The sequence below is a fragment of the Mustela putorius genome, unplaced genomic scaffold (genome assembly GCF_011764305.1).
Source record: "Mustela putorius furo isolate JIRA1106 unplaced genomic scaffold, ASM1176430v1.1 tig00000487_pilon_pilon_pilon, whole genome shotgun sequence".
NCBI classification, from domain to species: domain Eukaryota; kingdom Metazoa; phylum Chordata; class Mammalia; order Carnivora; family Mustelidae; genus Mustela; species Mustela putorius.
The window spans coordinates 4658360-4677058 of NW_025421399.1; the positions used below are offsets into that span (position 1 = coordinate 4658360).

General features: G+C 41.4%; 2 protein-coding genes across 18 annotated transcripts in view; one reads left to right on the plus strand and one right to left on the minus strand.

Moving 5' to 3' along the window:
- CDC27 (cell division cycle 27) overlaps window positions 1-9565 on the minus strand; it is a 72397-nt gene extending 62832 nt beyond the window's left edge. For all 12 annotated transcript variants that reach the window (XM_045080858.1, XM_013045958.2, XM_045080857.1 and 9 more), the window contains exon 1: window positions 9427-9565. In XM_045080858.1, coding sequence (XP_044936793.1) covers window positions 9427-9453 — 27 coding nt within the window. In that variant the 5' untranslated portion in view covers window positions 9454-9565. The remainder of the gene's footprint in view (window positions 1-9426) is intronic.
- MYL4 (myosin light chain 4) overlaps window positions 9144-18699 on the plus strand; it is a 28851-nt gene continuing 19295 nt past the window's right edge. The window contains exons 1-3 of one of the 6 annotated variants that reach the window (XR_006606990.1): window positions 9562-9960; window positions 13684-13841; window positions 15720-15875. Coding sequence is in view for 1 of the 6 variants with exons in the window: in XM_045080861.1 (XP_044936796.1) it covers window positions 9562-9944; window positions 13684-13816 (516 nt within the window). In the remaining 5 variants the exon portion in view is untranslated. Of the gene's footprint in view, window positions 9249-9561; window positions 9961-13683; window positions 13842-15719; window positions 15882-18699 lie in introns of those variants that run through there. The other 5 variants (XM_045080861.1, XM_013045962.2, XM_013045964.2 and 2 more) reach the window with 5 other exon arrangements.

Here is an 18699-nt window from a genome sequence, read left to right on the forward strand (position 1 = left end):
ATCCTTTGAGGTCCTAGACAATTTTGTTTATGCTTTTAAAAATATCAGGCTGTGAGTGCCTGTGTGGCTCAGTAAAGTCAGATGTAAAGCATCTGACTCTTGATTTTGGCTCTGGTCATGATCTCAGGGTTGTGAGATCGAGCCTCGCACTGGGAGAGCCTGCTTAAAATTCTCTCTCCCTGTCCTTTTGCCTTCCCCCACCCCACCCGCTCATGTGCACATGCATGCTTTCCTTCAAAAAATAAATAAATGATCAGACTATTGATTAGATTTGATTATATTACTTAACTAGGTTGCAGCTTCTTGAGGAAAAAAAAGCCAGATACTATTTTTCCTATAATCTCTTGATTATACAACCTAACTTGTTATTTCCCTCGTTATCCTAGATAACTGCCTTTAAACATAGTGCATGCTCAATAAATGTTTATAGAATGAGTATTTGTTTTGGAACTCTGAATCTATTTTCCACTTACTGAACTACAAATTTTTAGAAATCTAATCTGGAGTTAAAATACAAGGTAAGGGATTCTTAATATAATTAGCTTTTACTAATATAAATAAAAGGGAACATTAATGTTGACAATACAAAACAATACAAAATAACATCTAGCTGTCCCTTCCTTGACACAACAACCTAAACATTAAAAAGCAAGGATCAAAAATCTAATGAGGAAATACCAGTTAGTCTGACAAAGGGGGAATAGATCAGATTTGGGGGCAACGAAATTTCTTAAGGAAGCAATTTATTAGTACCTGAAAGATATTAAGATTTTTCTGGTTAATAGCAACCTAGATCATGCCATATACTTCCCTTCATACTACCAGATCATTTGTCTTGTCATCTTACTCAATATGCCCACCCCGTGCTCACTCATTCTCTCTCCCTCTCAAATAAATAAATCTTTGAAAAAAGCCAAAACAAATAAAAGACAACCAACTTGAGAGAATCAAATTCTTCAGGTGGGCTGTAGAAAGCTAATATACTGGATTTTCAAATCTCTGCCCAACATAAATTATTTATTTTGAATTATGAATTCAAAATTATGAATAACCCAGGCATTATTACACAGGACCCTATTTGGTCACTGTCATTGTGGCCACTGTGCTTTTGTTTTGTTTGAAGTTTATTTATTTAAGTAGTCTCTACACACAATATGAGGTTTAAACTCACATCCCCAGATCAAGAGTCACATGCTCTACCGACTGAACCAGCCAAGTAACCCTTTGTTTTTGTTCCTTTATCAAACAGTTAGGAAGATGAACCTTAGAACAAAAATGTGTGATGCTGGGAAGGAGTGCACGTAACAGTAGGTCAACTAGACTACAAAATTTCTGCTATCTGACCCTCTGTACTATGACACAGAAAAGACATAAATAAAAAGTAATGTGATAAACTATGAGTGTTTTCCTGAGAGAATTTCAACATTTGCATTAAGAATAATGCAAAAAAAAGTCATTCAGAAAACAGGTTAAAGGGTGTTCAAATCTAATTTGACTCAATAATTTCTTGAATGTTTAATATATTCTCCCAACTACCAACTCACAGCAGATGAACCCTAACCCTAACTCTCTAACACTTACTAATAACCAAGATGACCGAGAGCTTCATTTTAATCATCTGTAAAATAGGATAAAAACAATATCTCTGAGATAAACCTAGTACAGTACTTGGCTGAATTCTAAACCCACATAAAATTGTATCTGTCCCTGTGGTGTTTCACCAGACCACACGTGACCTAAGCTTCCGGAACCATGCATATAGGTATCTTTCAAAATGATACTCATTTAAGTTAGGTAACTACAATAAATATGAAACGAAGAAACTCGAAAAACATTTACTTTCTAAGGCAGATCATTTCCCCCCCTGGATTAGTATCTTAATTGACTTCTCTGAATTCTGAATTCTGTTCCACCCTATGATCCATTCTCTTTCTATGAGCTTTTCACAAATCAGATCTCATCATATTATCCCTTTACTTGAGATCTTTCACCAGCTTCTCCTTGTCCTTAATAATAAAAATCTAAAGCACAAAACCAGGGAGGGTAGTATAGTCCATGTTTACCTCACCAGTTCACTTTGTATCATGTTCTCTTTTGTGCTTTGTGTCAGGACAACTTTCTTTCAACTCCTCAAACTTACCAGGTTAGCTTCCTGCCACAGGTCCTTTAAATACACACATAGTTCACTCTACCTGGTACGTTCCTCTTTTCCTCCACACAAACTTGATTTGTGTGGATTTGATTCATTCTTTGGACTTCTTTCTCAGGTAATGCTTTTTGGGGGGACCTCTGATGAGGTCAGGTATCCTTATTACACACTCGAACAGCATCAAGTACCTTTCCTTTGTAATACTACAGGAGGAGAGTAGTTGAGTAATGTCTTCCTCACGATAATACAAACTTCAGAAAGCTAGGTACTACATTTGGTTTTGCTCATTATTAGATTCCCAGCATCTGTTATGTACTTCGTAAGCAAAGGCTTAATATATGTTGAATGAATAACAAGCTGATCTTTGATTTCTGCTAGCCCTCCCACTCTTAGCATGTTAGGTTAGTCTTAGGCTTAAGTTTCTCGGTATTATTATGTGACTGACCCTTGGACAACATGTGTTTGAACTACACAGGTTCAATTACATGTGGATCTTTTTTGATACATACTACCGTAAATGTACCTTCTCTCCCTTATGATTTTTAAATAGCATTTTCTTTCCTCTACGTTTATTATAATACAGCATATAACACATGAATAAAATATGTGTTAATTGACTGTTCATGTTATTGGCAAGACTTCCAGGCAACAGCAATCTATTAGTAGTTAAGCGTTTGAGGAGTCAAAAGTTACACTAATTTTTAACTGCATGGGGGTCAGTGCCCCTAACTCCCCGCTTTGCTTAAGAGTCAACAGTATGTTCGATAGTTAAGGATCCCTGGAAATCTCCACTTAAAGAAACTCTGTGGCACACAAAATTACTCTTTTGTAATGAGAATAGTTATCACCTAATACTCCTTTATAAAATACAGGGACTTCCTAAGAATCTACTTGTTTAATTTTGTTGTAAAGAAAAGAACCCACTGAATAGAAAGACTATACCCAGGATTTAATTTTGGAGGTCTGTGGGCCAGCACTTCCAAGAGTGTGACTTTAGGGGAATTATTTAACTTTTTTCAGCCTCAATTTTCTCATCTGGAAAATAGAGTTCTATTTCTTGGACATGGATTAAATGACGATACAGATTTGGTGTTCTTAGCACATAGAAGACACTTAAAACCTTATCCTTTCCTGTCTCCCAATATAAACAAATTCAATACATCTACAGTTTCCATTATTAGAATATCTCCCAGCATATCTGCCACAATTGTTTATTCTGTTAACATATAAGCCACAAAAGACCCCAAAATGATTCAGCAGCTAACTTAGTACTACAGATCACCAGGAAGATGTGACACATTTATATACAATGGCCATAAAGTCCTAGAACTTTGAATTTGTTCCTGTCCTATTAAAATTAAAGAAATGAAAAAGTATTATAATCAAAGGTCCTATCCATTTCTGATATAGCAATCAAGCTTTGGGGCACCTGGGTGGCTCAGTGGGTTGGGCCTCTCTGCTTTTGGCTGAGGTCATGATCTCAGGGTCTTGGGGTCGAGCCCTGCATCGGGCTCCCTGCTCAGCTGCCTCTCCCGCCACCTGCCTCTCCACCTACTTGTGATCTCTGTCAAATAAATAAATAAATAAAATCTTTTTTTTTTTTTTTTTAAAGCAAGCTTTGTTCAGAAGAACATCATTCCTTTATTACCAATTAATTCTTAGGAGGGTCAGAAGGCGATAGTAAAAGCAGCCAACTCAAACTCTCATATACCCCAGACATACTGCAGCTTGGAAAGCCCCACAAACAGCTTCCATCACTACTCTGCTCAGGCACCTCAGAGATCCTCAGCGATGGTATCTCTTTGGGAGGGAAATGGACTATTTTCTAAGGTACTACAGACTGGTAGCTTATAAAGAGCAGGGCTAAGATTTGCTCCTTGGCTAGTTATATACTGCTCAACTGTTGGTAGGGACTTGCCCCTAAAAGTATATTATTCAGTGCCTCACCTCAGAAGTTCTACACATTAAAGCCAGAGGGATGAAATGCTACTAAAGTTATGAAGAAAAACAGAGCAACACAGTCCCTATCCTCAAAAAAAAAAAATTTTTTTTCTTTTAAAAAGAGATTTCCTAATGATTAAATGAATGGGTTAGTCCTAGGTTGCAATAATTTAAAAGATGAATCAACGTAAAATGAAATGGCAAAGTTCCCTCCTTGCTTGCTCTTCTTAAACATGTACTATTATTTAAAATGTAAACAAACCTCTATAAATTGTACAACTAATTCAGACTTAAATATGACCATATAAATTACTCTGTTTTATTCTTGTTTTTGTCAAAAGAAAATAGCTGTCGTTTTTTGGACCATAAAAAATGGATAATAAAAGCTTTGGACAAGATAAGAAGGTGTAAGGGGGATAAAAAATCACTGTGGAATTTTCCTGTTATACATTACGATCTAATTTCTAGAACTCTAATTTAGCTTAGGTCTATATCAGTGGTTCTCCATCTGGGTGATTTTGCCCCCCTAAGGGATATTTAGTAATGCCTGGCAGGGGACGGTGTTTGGTAGTCACAAATAAAGGGGGCACCTAGTTGGTAGAGGCCAGGGATGTTGCACGACACTCCACAATACATCCGACAGAGTTCCCCACAACGAAGAGTTAGCTTGCCCCAAACATCAATAATGCCAAGAATGAGAAACCCTGGTGTACATTACCATGTAATTGGATTATTTTACTAGCCTATATGTCTAACTCTTATCTTGTCCCTTCTTCCCAACAGTACCAGATTAACCTTCCCAAAGCAGTGCTTTCATTACAAATCCTTCTGTTCAAAACCTTCAATGGCTATTTATTACCAATACCTTAAACCCCTCAACCTGGGTTAAGTCCTGTGAAATCTGATTCTCCCTGGCTAGCAAAACCTCGTCTTCCTACTCTCAATTCCCGTTCTAACCAAGGCTATGATATTTTACCGTTTTGTTTTTGGTTCCTAAACACCATTCTCAAATTTGGGCTTTTGCTCATGCTATTCCATGCCAAAAACACTCTTTCTCTTCTTTACCAATTCAAACCCTTCCTATCTTCTAAAGCTTTAAGTTCTACTTCATCAAACAACCATTCCTATTTTTCCAGTCTAAAAGGATCTATTTCCTGAATTTATTAGTATCTGTGCAATCAAATACATTTTGACTTATAACATTATCCAATTGTTCCTGCTAAACATTCTTATCTTCCCAATAGGACTAGACCCCTCAAAAGATCAGAGGTTATGTCTCCACGTTTCCACTGGTTGGCTTCACAAACATCTCTTAACTTATTTTGTTCAGAGCAGATTGTCCTTCTTCCGATTTGTCTCCCTCTCAAAGGATTCTTCCTTTATTAAACAGTACCACCCAGATGAAATCCAGGCAGATGTTCTTGATCCCCATCCTCTCCCATTCAATCAATTTGCACATCTCCTTGGTTCTACCTCCAAACAGCTCATGAATATCAACCTTTTTTCTACTCCACTACTACCACTCAGTCTGTTATTTTCATCCTAAGACTGTTTTTACTCTTGCCTCCTTCCTCTCATTACATTTTATATATAGTAACCAAGAGATCTAACATCTACATCAGATCAAGTCAATCCTCTTCTGAAAATCTTTCAAGGAACCCCCATATACTTAGAATGAAAAGTGAACTCTTTATAATGCCCCCCCCCCATTAATATGCAACTCCAGCCACACTGGCCTCCTTTCAATTATTTCAACGCCAAGTTCTGCTATGTCTAGGGCATGTGCAAAGTCCCTTTTACTCTTCCTGTAATGCTCTTCAAATTACTGTTTTCTTCTCAACCTTCAGATCTCAGCTTCAATGTTATTTGCTCAAAAAGGACTTTCCTGACACCATTTTTAGAGAGATTTTTAAATGTCTTTTATATTCTTCTGTGCTTGGTACATAACTGGTGCGTAACATTCTTTCCAATTTGATTTTTGCCCCGAGACGGCTTCTTAACTTTTGCTGTTTTGCAGTACCTCTTTTGGTGGTTCAGTTGCAAACCGGACACCTGGGTGTAGGTCAATCCCCCCTTTTAGGTCTCTCTCTCCTAACACCCTCTTTATAGTGCCCTTTTCACAGATTATTAATTTGTGATTATTTGTCTAATGCTTTCTCTACAGGTCATAAGCATAAAAAGGGCTACATTAGGACACTAGTCCGTAAAGGAATTAAGTTATCATATATTGCAATGATCTCCTCCTTCACCCCCACTCCCCAAAGCTGATTCTCTCAGTTCACAACTATACAGCACCGTCTTCAAGATATTACACTGTACCTAAATATAAGGCAATCTATTTTCTAAAAGAAAATTTCATAAACAAATGAGTTCAGCAAACTCAAGTATATAAGTTTTTTGAATAAAGACCAAATAGTCAAATGTCTATTATCAATTTAGTTACACATATATATTTTAAAAATCATAAAATATTTAGAAATTTTTTTCTAGTTCCATTGAACAGAATAATTTCACTAAAACTATTCACATCTATCTTAGATATCAACAAAGCCATTTTGGTGGGGGGAGGGGTCATCTAACATAATTTTCCTGACTATAACACCTTCAATTTTAAGTTATTTGAAATATGGAACCCTTTGAATCCATGTTAGAATGCTTTAACTGTAGGGGCGCCTGGGTGGCATAGTCAGGCATCTGAGGCTTGGTTTCAGGTCAGGTTGTGATCTCAGGGTGGTGGGATCAAGCCCTATGTCAGGCTCCAAGCTCTGCATGAAGTCTGCCCCCTCTGACCTCCGTCCTCTCAAATAAATCTTAAAGAAAAAAAAAAAAAAAAAGGATGCTGTCCTTGTACATCTTATTCCAAGCCAAAAGTATTCCTTTACTAGCTAAATAATCTGTTTGAACCAATACTATGTGTATAGTACCCATTTACTATACTGCTTATTAAGGTGATTTTTACAAGCCTTGTTTAATTTCATCCAACACTTCTGTGAAGTTCTATCCCCAGGAATAATTGATAAATCCATTAAAAATGTCTTTGCTTTTTTAAAATCAATTTCATCAGGTGAATTTTATAAATATCCAAATTAACAATGATTGAAGTCATTTAGGCTAGTGTGTCTTTCGTAAGCAGTTATATTAAAAATAACTGAGAATTTCTGCCTCATAATAGGAGAGATGTTTGTAAAGATGCATATATAAAGTAATGCTTTTCTATGAGAGACAATTTGGAGGAGGAGCTAATATTTAGGCTTAGTTGGTTTATCAGATTGGCTATTCCATGGTAAAGAAAAAAACTTTAAAGAAAAAAAAAACACAGAAAACAGTTGCTCATCTTTCCTCTCAACTTTTTCCTATGCCTAGTAATTTCACGATGCCTTAAACAATTTTCCAACTTTCATTCCATTATAAGTACAATTACTTACCATAGTTTTTTTCTTTTTAATTCTATTTGTCCTATTTTTATTTTCTCCTTACCAATTCTTCCCATTTTCAGCCCTATCCCTAATCAGTTGTTCATCACTGAAGCTAAAGTTGTTTACTCCACCCGGTCTTGAATGGATTCTTCTACCACAAATTTACAACCAAAATTCTCACGTAGCCATATTGTAAAACTTCTTACCACAGTCCCCAAATCTAATGGACAAAGGTAGTATGGGGGGTGGCGACATATTTGACTTTTAAGCCTAAAAAATCCTGAAGTGCATTACTGCTATGAGTAAGGAAAAAGAGTAAACCTGATGGGTCCTCTATAGGCGTAGGCTACACATTTCTTTTCTTTTCCAGGTTTATGTTCAAGTTGAAATTGTTATTAAATAATGTTTATAGGCTAAGAATGAAACTAGTTTATCATTTGAGAAGCCTTCTGGGGTCAGAGAAAGCAACTGTAACATTAGATAAGACAAAATTACAAGAATATGAAACAGAAATTAAACAACTTGAGTGATCTGCTTATCCATTTAAGAAGGTACAGATAACTACTAATTTCACATTAGGCCTCAAAAAAAAAAAAAAATAAAGAAAAATCTTAAAAGGGACTCTACCAGTAAGAGGGATTTGGATGGCAAGAAATAGCATTGGAAGCATTGATACAATTTACAAACAGGTAAACTTCCCAAGACAGAATCCCAATACTAATAGCTGTTCTATGTAAAGAGCTGTATGTAAAAAAGAAACCAACTGGGAGAAAAATTAAGGAAATATGGAAGTGGTGACGCATTAAAATATTTATCATTTGACATCACAGGCCTATGAAGGGTTATATGAAGTAATTTCTAAAATCGATTTGCTTTGTAACTTCCAAGTAAAGCGAGCCTATAACTCAATGACAGCAGTTGGTAGAGGTCAACTCTTCTATTGAGGCAAAGATCCTACGGTGAGTTGAAAGTCTCCCAGACCTGGTCCGTCAGGAAGGGACAAAAGATTTCAGTTTCTTGAGATGGCGGGGGGGGGGGGGGTGGCGGGGAAGACTTGGCACTGCATCACACTTCAAATCCAATCGGGTTTCTCCCATGCCAACCGAGCACTGTGCGTCAAAGCATACCTTGGTGTCGTAAGGACAGTGAAATGGATGTAAAAACCCTTGTCTTTCATTTCCTGAACGCCTTATCAACATGCACAATAAAACACTCCTGATCCCCATCACAGGTCACGGGGAGAGCCCCTAGAGTTGCCGCTGCCACCCCTCCGGCCCCCCCCCTTCCCCCCGTAGAGGTGCTTGCCCCTCAGCACTGGGCCTTGGAGTTTTCTCTTCCCAGATCACCGTCGGGGGGTGGGGGCGAATTCACCGACCAAGGAAAGCAACCGGGGCTAGGAAGTCTGTTACAAAACAGAAATCGGGATCAAAAATACCGATCCTATCGTCCCTCCGCCCGCTCCCGGAGCACAAAAACAAAACCAAACACCCCCCGCCAACTTGCCCCACCGTTACGAAGGTGGCCCAAGCTCTGATCAAAGGTGCCTCCCAATCATCTTCTGGGCGAGAGAGCACCTGGGGCGAGTCTCCGGCCCCCGCCCCCCGTCCCTCGTCTCTCACCCCGGCCGGGACCAGGCCCCTGGACTGACAGGAGGGGCTGGCCGGACGCTGGCCCGCCCGGGGAAGGCTGCATTGCCGCCGAACCGCGCTCACACCGCGGGCGGAAGCAACGCGGGACCTGAGGTAACACGGCTCGGGCTGCGGGCGAGGCCTCGGAGCCGACGAGAAGACAGGCAGGACCCGGCAGCAGGGGAGGCGGGAGAAGCAGCCGGGCCTAGGCCGCAGCAGGCCGCGGAGTGGCCATACTCGGCTTCCCGGCCGAGGCTGCGAGCCAAGCCTCAGCGAGCGGGGTTATCATTACCTGGACGGGTTCCTGCAGCACCGTCATCCTTGAGGCTCAGGCCCACTTTCTGCAGTGCCTCAGGCCCCCCCCCGTAGCGGCTCCGGCCCGGCCAGCCCCGGCTCATTTAAACTCACCAGCGACCGTTACCGGGGGATGGGGGAGGCCGAGCGATTGCCGAGTACCTCCGAGCGGGACACGGAAATACCCGAAGTGGAGAGATCCGCGCGGGAGCTAGACGGAAAAGCCCGAAGGAGGCCGGAAACGCCCGAGGCCGGTCGGCGGAGGAGGAGACCGTTGCCGGAAACTGTCGAGGTTTCCCGGAGACTACCGAGTCCGATCCAGAGCGTAGTTTTCTCCTCTCGGCCACGCCTTCAGTCACGCACGCCACGCCCAACCGGCCACCCTAGGCTGGGCCACGCCCAATGGGCGGCCCGCCGGATGGGCGTGGCTTGCTGTAGCTGGCGGGGAGCGTTACGTGGCCGGACTATTGATCGTCTCCATTCGCCGCTCAACCTCTGTGGATCGGTTGATGCGCGGTGGGTTAAGCAGAGGGTAAAACACGAGAGTTTGGGGCTGACCTTAAGAAGTATTTGTTCAGTTGAGTTCATTTATCATTGTAGAAGTACCTATCGTAGCTCAAAGGGAAATAGGAAAATTTGGAGGGATTGCCACGCTTCAAAGGTTTAGTTTGGATCCGGGGCTGTCTACACTGGAGACGTTACGGTCTCTTTAAAGGAAAAGCAGTGGAGCGGAGTGCAGCGTTATGTGGTGCCCATTATAAATGATGTCAAAATTAAGAGGAGAGGGAAATAAATTGGAATTAAGATGAGGAAGGTTTCATGGAGGTAGAAAGGGAGACTTAAACTGGACTCTAAGGTATGGGTAGAATTAGAAGAGAAAACTGGTAAGTGAAGGGAAACAGATCAGTCTGATAAGAGTTAAGGCATTAACTGGAAAATAATTACTTAGGTGACCATATCATTGAAAATCTCAGAAAGCAGGCAGAAATTTGTGTGTTGTGAGATCTGGAGGTGTGTTTGTGGTGTGTTGGGAAATCCGGAGGCTTGATTTTGGATTTTACCTCTGGCGCTAACTAGTTTTAGGTCCTTAAGCAAGTCACATCTCTGAACTTGTATTTCCTTAGTCTTAAAAAAAAAAAAAAGACTAAAAATTAAATGCATTGATGTGTGTTGGTATGTCTAACACACATCATAGGCTCTCGCAAATTTCTTTCCTATTCCCTCTCCCGCCAAAATGTGTGAGCCAGGGAACCACTGAAATTTTGGGGTTTGGTGGATGAAAACGGTTTTTGAAAATTAACTTGTCTTGCGCTTAGGTATGTAAGTCACACCCCATCACTTCTGGTTGATTAAAGCAAGACACAGGGCCAACCTGAATTCAAGGGAGAGAAATAGATTCCACCTCTAGATGGGAGGAGAGCAAAGTGACGCTGCAAAAGGCTTGTGCCCCTGAGCGATTGATTTCTGGACCATCTTTGGAAACAACCTACCAGATAGGAGATGAGAATCTAGTAATGGTAATGCAAAGAAAGAGATACCGCCCTTAAAATGTGATGCTTTGAACTGAATGCAACACTCCACATTTATTCTGATAAATGCAGAGAACAATGAGACTATTGCTTTTACTATCTGGATGACTTCTCTTAAAGTAGACTAAAGTTGTATTTGCATTTTAAATTGTCACATGACATTGATCATGCTAAGCTTGTGGTCATTTCACATACACAGCTCTTTTTGACACAACATGCTGCATGAAAAGTACTTGTGCAAGAGATTCTTGTAAACTTGAATGTAGGAACTTAAAACACAGCATACATAATGATGACCTTTTTGGTGTGTGAAAATGTTTATCTAGAGTCAACATTTAAAGAGACCATGATGGGTCGCCTGGGTGGCTCAGTGGGTTAAGCCTCTGCCTTTGGCTCAGGTCAGGGTCTCAGGGTCTCGGGGTCCTGGGATCGATACCCACATCAGGCTCTCTGCTCAGTGGGGAGCCTGCTTCCCCTTTGCTCTCTGTCTGCCTCTCTGCTTACTTGTGATCTCTCTTGCTGTAAATAATAAATAAATAAATAAATAAATAAATAAATAAATAGAGTCTTTAAAAAAAAATAAAGAGACCGTGATGCTTGGCGTTCTGGCTCTAAAGCTTAGAATTTGCTTAATGCGCCCCTTCTTCCTCCCCTACCCCCCCAAAAAAGCATCTCTTTTCTAAGTGTTCTTCACTGGGCTAATACAACAATTGTGGTTTTCTGCTCATCCACAGCAAGGCCACATTGTTTGAAGTTGTGCTTTGGTGGGATCTTTTAAAGCATTTTTACTTCCTTCTGTGTTCCTGATTGACCTACTTAAACTTGCCATCCAGCAACCACTTGGGCGTCCTGCTGTCTGTCATCCATTATCCACATATGTTTAGCTGGTGAGCAGATCTGGGTTGCAATAAGCATTATTCCAAACATGGTAAATTAGCTCTTCTCCTTAGCCTGCCTGTTGGTCTGTTTCATGTTCAGTCAGATTTGGAGGCAGATTTTAGAGAACTGCTCAAGAAGCTAGACTTGATATCAGTGCCAAGATGCAGGTCGCACTAAAATATGGTCCCCAGCAAGTTTACCATTCTGAATGCCTTCAGTACCGCTTGTCTGTACCCTTCTTTTGTCCCTGTTGAGGCTGCAGTCTTATTCTTCTGTTACTTGATCTTGAGGTTTTTACCCCTGTGTTTCCTCCTCCATCTTGGTCAAATCATCCCCTTCTTTTGGCATCTCTGACCACAGTCTCCTAGTTTTCCTTCTACTGCTCTGTTTTCATCAGTTCCCTTTGTCCCCCTGCCCCCAACATTGGAATGGTTCAGGGGCTCGTTCTAGGCTTTCTCCTCACCCTACACTTTCTTTCTTTGCAAACCCATCCATTCTCTTCACCTCCACTTTCATCTAAAATTATTCCAGGGGCACCTTGGTAGCTCAGTTGATTAAGAATCTGACTCTTGATTTGGGTTCCAGTCATGATCTCAGGGTTGTGAGATCAAGTCGGGCTCCAATCTGGACTTGAAGCCTGCTTAAGAGTCTCTCTCTCCGTCCTCCCTCTGTCCCCTGCCCCCATTTCCCTCTAAAAAAAAAAAAAAAAAGTAAAATTGTTCTAAAATCTCTATCTCTAGCCAGACTGTTTCTTAGAATTCCAGATTCAAATGCCTAGCTGTCAACTGGACCTCTCACAAGGGCTTGGTCAGAATGACATCCCCCGTCCTCATACTTGAAGCATTCCTACCCCAATTTAAGGTACTAGCACCCTTTCTGTTGCCCAAACCTGAAACCACTCTCTCTCTCTCTCTCTCTTTGACCCTAGCACCTAATGACAAAAGCCCTACTAAATTTTACCCTGGATGTACCTTCATGTCTCGTCCTGTCTCTAGTCTTACCTGTCCTCAAAACCAAGTCTGATCATGTTAGGACTCCCTCCTAAATCTTCCCACCCAACTCAGGATTTCCCATTGCTCTCACGATATTGCTCAAACCTGTTCACTACTCTTTTTTTTTGAGAGAGAGAGCATGAGTGAGTGCACAAGTGGGGAGGGGCAGAGGGAGAAGAAGATAAAGAGTCTTAAGCAGGCTGCATGTCCAGCACAGAACCCCACTGACAAGGGGCTTGATCCCCTGACACTGAGAACATGACCGGAGCCAAAATCAAGAGTCAGACACTTAACCAACGGAGCCACCCAAGCGCCCCTAACTTCTCTTATAAGGCCTTCCAAGGTCTAGTCCCTGCCTCCTTATTCAGTTTTGTCTTATCTCCCTGTTTATACTCTACATTCCCACGAAGGGGACCAGACAGAATACGTCACTTTGGCATAAGGATTATTTTGACCTGAAATCAATGAGGAAGCAGCAAACACAAAAAGAGCTCTTTGCTTTCCCACTATCTGCCTAAAAGCAGGACGTAAATTTCCTTTTGTGAAGGTGCTTCCTCACCCTTCTCCTGTACCAGCAGGAGGAAAACAACCATTATCACTAGAGACAAGGAGTTGGCACTGATTTGGGTCTGCACAAACAAACTTGCCGAAATAACCCTTTTCTTCCATTAGTTTCCCCATATATTTACCTTTCCATAACTTACCACCCCAGAGGCCAAAACTTTTCCCCTCTATTTTGTCACTTCTCCACAAATTGATTGCTGTTTGCTAAGACAGCAGATAAGCCCCAAGTCCTAACCACCTCTTGTTTTTAAACTCTTGTTTTAAAAATTCTGTTAATCTGTCTTTTGTCAGTTTAATTCACAGGGCCCATGCTACAAACCTCAGAGGGTGGAAGGAAGGCCACATGAGGCAAATAGCAAGAAAGTGGCCATCTACAAGTTGTGAGGAAAGCTCTCACCAGAAACCGAAGTGGCTAGCACCTTGATCATGGACTTCTAGCCTCCAAAACTGTGAGAAAACACATTTCTGTTGTTTAATCCACCCAGACTGCAGTGTTTGGTCTAGGATCCTGAGCATTCCGATGTAATCAAGATGATTTATGTCTGATCTCCCTAAGGGAAGACTGTGTTATATTTCCCTATATTGCTCTTTGGAAAGCATTATATATTTAGTATATGCTTAAAAAATATTGACTGATTAAAGTGGAAGCCTTTACACATATTACTTCTTCTTCCTGAAATACTTTGCCCTTGCTCTTTGGCTAAATCGAACTCATCCTTCAGGCCTCAGCCTTGATATTATATCCTCAGAATATTCCGTGTCCATCTAAACCAAAATTATTAGCTCTGTCCTATGATTCTCTCTTACAGCATCTTTGTTCTTTCCCTTCGTAGTATGTATGGTAATTTTAATTACATTTGTTTAATAGAAATTCCATGAAGGCAGGGACTTTGGCTTACCTTGATGTCCCCATTATCTAGTAGAGTGCCCTGCACAAATATAAAGTCATTAAGATATTATAAATGTATCCGATGACGAAAAGACATGACCACTCAGTGTTTTCTCTTATTGGTCATAAGTTGATGCTCTTCTGACTCTCCCTTTCTGGATCCAGAGAGCATGCTGGTTTTGTACATAAGGCCCGAAGGGATTTCAAATCAAAGCAGTCTGAAGTGTTGAGGCTAATCAGAAATGCATCCTGGTTGAGGTGCGCTCTGAGATGGGCTACTTGGCCTATGGCAGGGAGGGGTAGGCAGACTTCAAAAGCACAGAGAAGAAGATAAACAAATTGGCTTGCCTGGAGGGGAGTCCGCATAAGCTTGGTTGAAATGGTAGTGTAGGGAACAGTTGATAAGTTTTGGGTTCCAAACTGATGACTTTAGGTTGATAAAATAGACCTAGGGAGCTGCTGGTGGTGATCGAACTGGGGAGTGACTTCACGAGAATGGAATTTGAGAATGATTATGCTAACAGCTGAGGATTATGTGAATTGGAGGAGAGAGAATAGGGGCCAGGAGTGCAGCAAAGAGGCTGCTAGGAATCAAGGTAACTCTTAAATTTCCATTATTCTTGGATCCTAGCTGGTTGGGTTACAGGATCCTTGAGCCTGGTGGGCAAGAACGAGTTCTTGAAACATTTTACGGTGCAAAAAGATGTTTTTATTATAGCAGGGGGCCAGGACTGTAGGCAGAAAGAGTTGCATTGTGATTGTGTGGAGTGACTGATCATAGAGGGTTTTCTGTCTGTCTTACAGAGGTGAAGGTGATACTAGGACTCCAGGAAATTGAGTCTATAGGTTCCTGGAGGTCTGGCTCTTAATAAGATTGTGTTCATGAAGACAGTTACAAACTATAGTGAAGTTTCATGTTCTACAGGACTGTGATCTTTATCAGTTGACCATTTGTTTTCCCCTGCCTTTGTTCTTCCTCCCGTTCCTGGTGCCTCAGGAATGTTATTTGTATATCCCACCTTATGGGGCCTTGGAGGCGGGTGGCTTGCTGGATGTCAGCTCTTGTGTTTTGCCCTTAGCTTGCTCTCTCATCAGCTGAATCCGAAAAAAAGATGCAAAATGAAAATAGTTCCATGTTACTGTTTTACAGTGAGGAATATTTTTCTCCAGTTCCTTCTCTTTAGGACATTTAGATTCCAAGCAGAAGGCTGCTTACTGAGCGCAGGCAGACCATACGAGTGAATCGAATGATCTTGCTGTCTATTACCTCCTTGCTGTCTATTACCTACCAGTCTATTACCTACCTCTATTACCTCCTGTCTATTACCTCCAAGGGACCTGAAGGGACATATATGACTGACTGCTAGATAAAAAATATTTTTCTTCTTTGGGAAGGATGTTCACCGAATAGTAGATTCTCTGTTTTTCTCCTTTTTAGGTCCTAGGCACGCTTTCATTTTTCTCTGCATAAATTGCACAGCAGTGAATTCAACGCAGATGTGATTATGTGCCAGTCTTGAGTCTACACTATAGCTGTCTCGAGTAGACCCTGTTGTTGCTGTTACTTTGTTTTGTGTGTCACACGTGTATGATTTGGGAGGTAGGTGATGAACTAGGTTCAAAATATACTGAGTTTGAAGTGGCCTCTGGTGAGAAGAGAACGAATGTTAATTGAAAATATGAAGCTTGGGGCACCTGGGTGGCTCAGTGGGTTTAGCCTCTGCCTTCAGCTCAGGTCATGATCCCAGGGTCCTGGGATCGAGCCCTGCATCAGGCTCTCTGCTCGGCAGGTAGCCTGTTTCCTCCTCTCTCTCTGAGCCTGCCTCTCTGCCTACTTGTGATCTCTCTCTCTTTCTGTGAAATAAATAAATAAAATCTTAAAAAAAAAGAAAATGTGAAGCTTGAACAATTTAAGAAAGAAGTTGGGGCTGGAGGTAGAGATTTTCCAGGGGCTCCTGGGTGGCTTAGTCAGTTAAATGTCTGTCTTCAGCTCAGGTCATGATCTTATGGTCATGGGATCGAGCCCCGAGTCAGGCTCCTTGCTCAGCAGGGGTCTGCTTCTTCCTCTGTCCCTCCCCCTTGCTCGTGCTCTCTCTCTCTCATAAATAAATAAAATCTTAAAAAAAAAATCGAGATTTTCCAGGTAGAACGAAATGCATTCTATTTTGGTTATGTGATGCCCTATAAAACCTTTGTGAGAGTATTTATCATTACCTTCAAACTATTTATTTATCCGCATCCTCCAGACCAGACAGTAAGCTTCTTGGGGGTAGGATGGGCTCTAACTCATTTTAGTAAAAGCATGTGCATACTGTAGGTGTCATAAGCGTTAGCTGAATGGATGAATGAATGAATGAATGATGAGAGTAATCTGGGTAAAGGAGATACAGGAGAGCAGGGTGAGTGACAGAATTCTGGTGTGATAAGTACAGCAGAGAAGGCCCAGAGACAAGAGCATTAGATCTAGCCAGAGAAGTCACTGGTGGGGGTGCTAGGGAGGAAGTCAGAATTTGAAAAGTAAAAGAAGAAGTTGGTGGAAAGGGAAACCAAGAAAAGAGAATTATTTTTAGCTCTAAAAACATGTCCCCAGATGCTGAGAAAAAGTGCTTGCTAAGGTGTTGTCTCTTTTTCCTTACTAAGAGCCATCCACGCTGTGGGTGACAAGGCTAGCTGTCATGGATGCTTTCTTGTTTCCTTGTCCTCTTCGGGGCCAGGACTCTCCATGAGGGAATTGCATCGGCTCTACCAGCTCCCACTGTCCCCTTAGTGTCCTGGGTTCTAGTCTCAGATCTGCCATGACTCATAGTGTGACCTTGGGCAAGTCGTCCCCTTCTGTTTGTGCCTCTAAAGTCCCTTGCAGCTGACAGGATGTCTGGGGGAATGCAGTTGGGATGACTGGTGAGGATTCTGACTTGCTCTCTGTTGCTTTTCAACTATAAATCACTTTGCCAGACACCAGCTGTCCTGCCCTCTGCTTTGGATTCTCTGGCGGGCTCCAAGACCCACCTGCTATTGGGGCGCTCCCAATGTCTTCCTCCCACGGGTCAGCTCTCAGATCCATCACTAGGCTGCACTGCCTTGATCACAGCACAGACATGAGTTTCAGCCATTTAGATGGACTGTTGAGTGATTGGGCCAAACGTGTAGCATTCGCCACTTATGCTAAACAGCTGAGGAAATGAAGCTGGATGGGATGATTTAAAGTGCTCAGAGGGCCAGTGCTATCATGGCCCTTAAAATTTTGATTTTAGACCCTTCCACTCCTTCTCTGCCTTTACCTTTGGTTCTCTGAGTTTTCAGGGTCACTAAGAGTTTAGGTTTTCATTGCTTTTTTCTTTTATCTTTGGTCATAAGGAATCTTCGCTACAGGAGACTGAATTAATCATTCTCCTTGAGTTATATAGCCTTCTTTCATCACTGGTCCATACCAAGCTTCTTGTTTAATTAGTTATTTATTCCTTTTTAACTCATTGCTCCATCCCATCCAAACAATATTCACCATAAGTGACCTTCAGATATTTTCAGTGTGTATTTTTTTTGGTGTATGTGTTCTTGAATAATGAGTGAGGCTTCTAGTATGTGTGTACTTAATAAAATTTAATGATATATCTTATTTTCCCAATATAGCCAATGTGTTATTTCAACATGTAAATAATATAAAAATTATTGAGATATGTATTATTCTTTTTTTTTTGTCCTAAGTCTTCAAAACCCAGTATGTGTTTTTTCTTATAGCATGTCTCAATTTGGATGCTATACCTCCATCACAAATACTTGATCTGTATTTAGATTTCATAATTGCACAGTTGAAGAAGTAGATTCACATACCTAAGTTTTCCAGGCATACTTGAAAATTTTCCAGTGACCAAATCAAGTATCAAAAAAACCCCATTTTCCTTTAACATTTGCATCCAAATGGACAAAATTGCTTCCTCTATTTTATTTTATTTTATTTTTTAAAAGATTTTATTTATTTATTTGACAGAGAGAGATCACAGTACACAGAGAGGCAGGCAGAGAGAGAGAGGGAAGCAGGCTCCCTGCTGAGCAGAGAGCCTGATGTGGGACTCGATCCCAGGACCCTGAGATCATGACCTGAGCCGAAGGCAGCGGCTTAACCCACTGAGCCACCCAGGCGCCCCCACTTCCTCTATTTTAAAAGAATTATTTCAGTATCAAAAGTATGTCTGGGGTGTCTGGGTGGCTCAGTGGGTTAAACCCTCTGCCTCTGGTTCAGGTCATGATCTCAGGGTCCTGGAATCGAGTCCCATATCCGGCTCTCTGCTCAGCGGGGAGCCTGCTTCCACGCCACACTGCAGCCCCCCCCCCCACCCCCGCCCCGGCACCTGCCTCTCTGCCTACTTGTGATCTCTGTCTGTAAATAAATAAATAAAATCTTAAAAAAAAAAAAAAAAGTA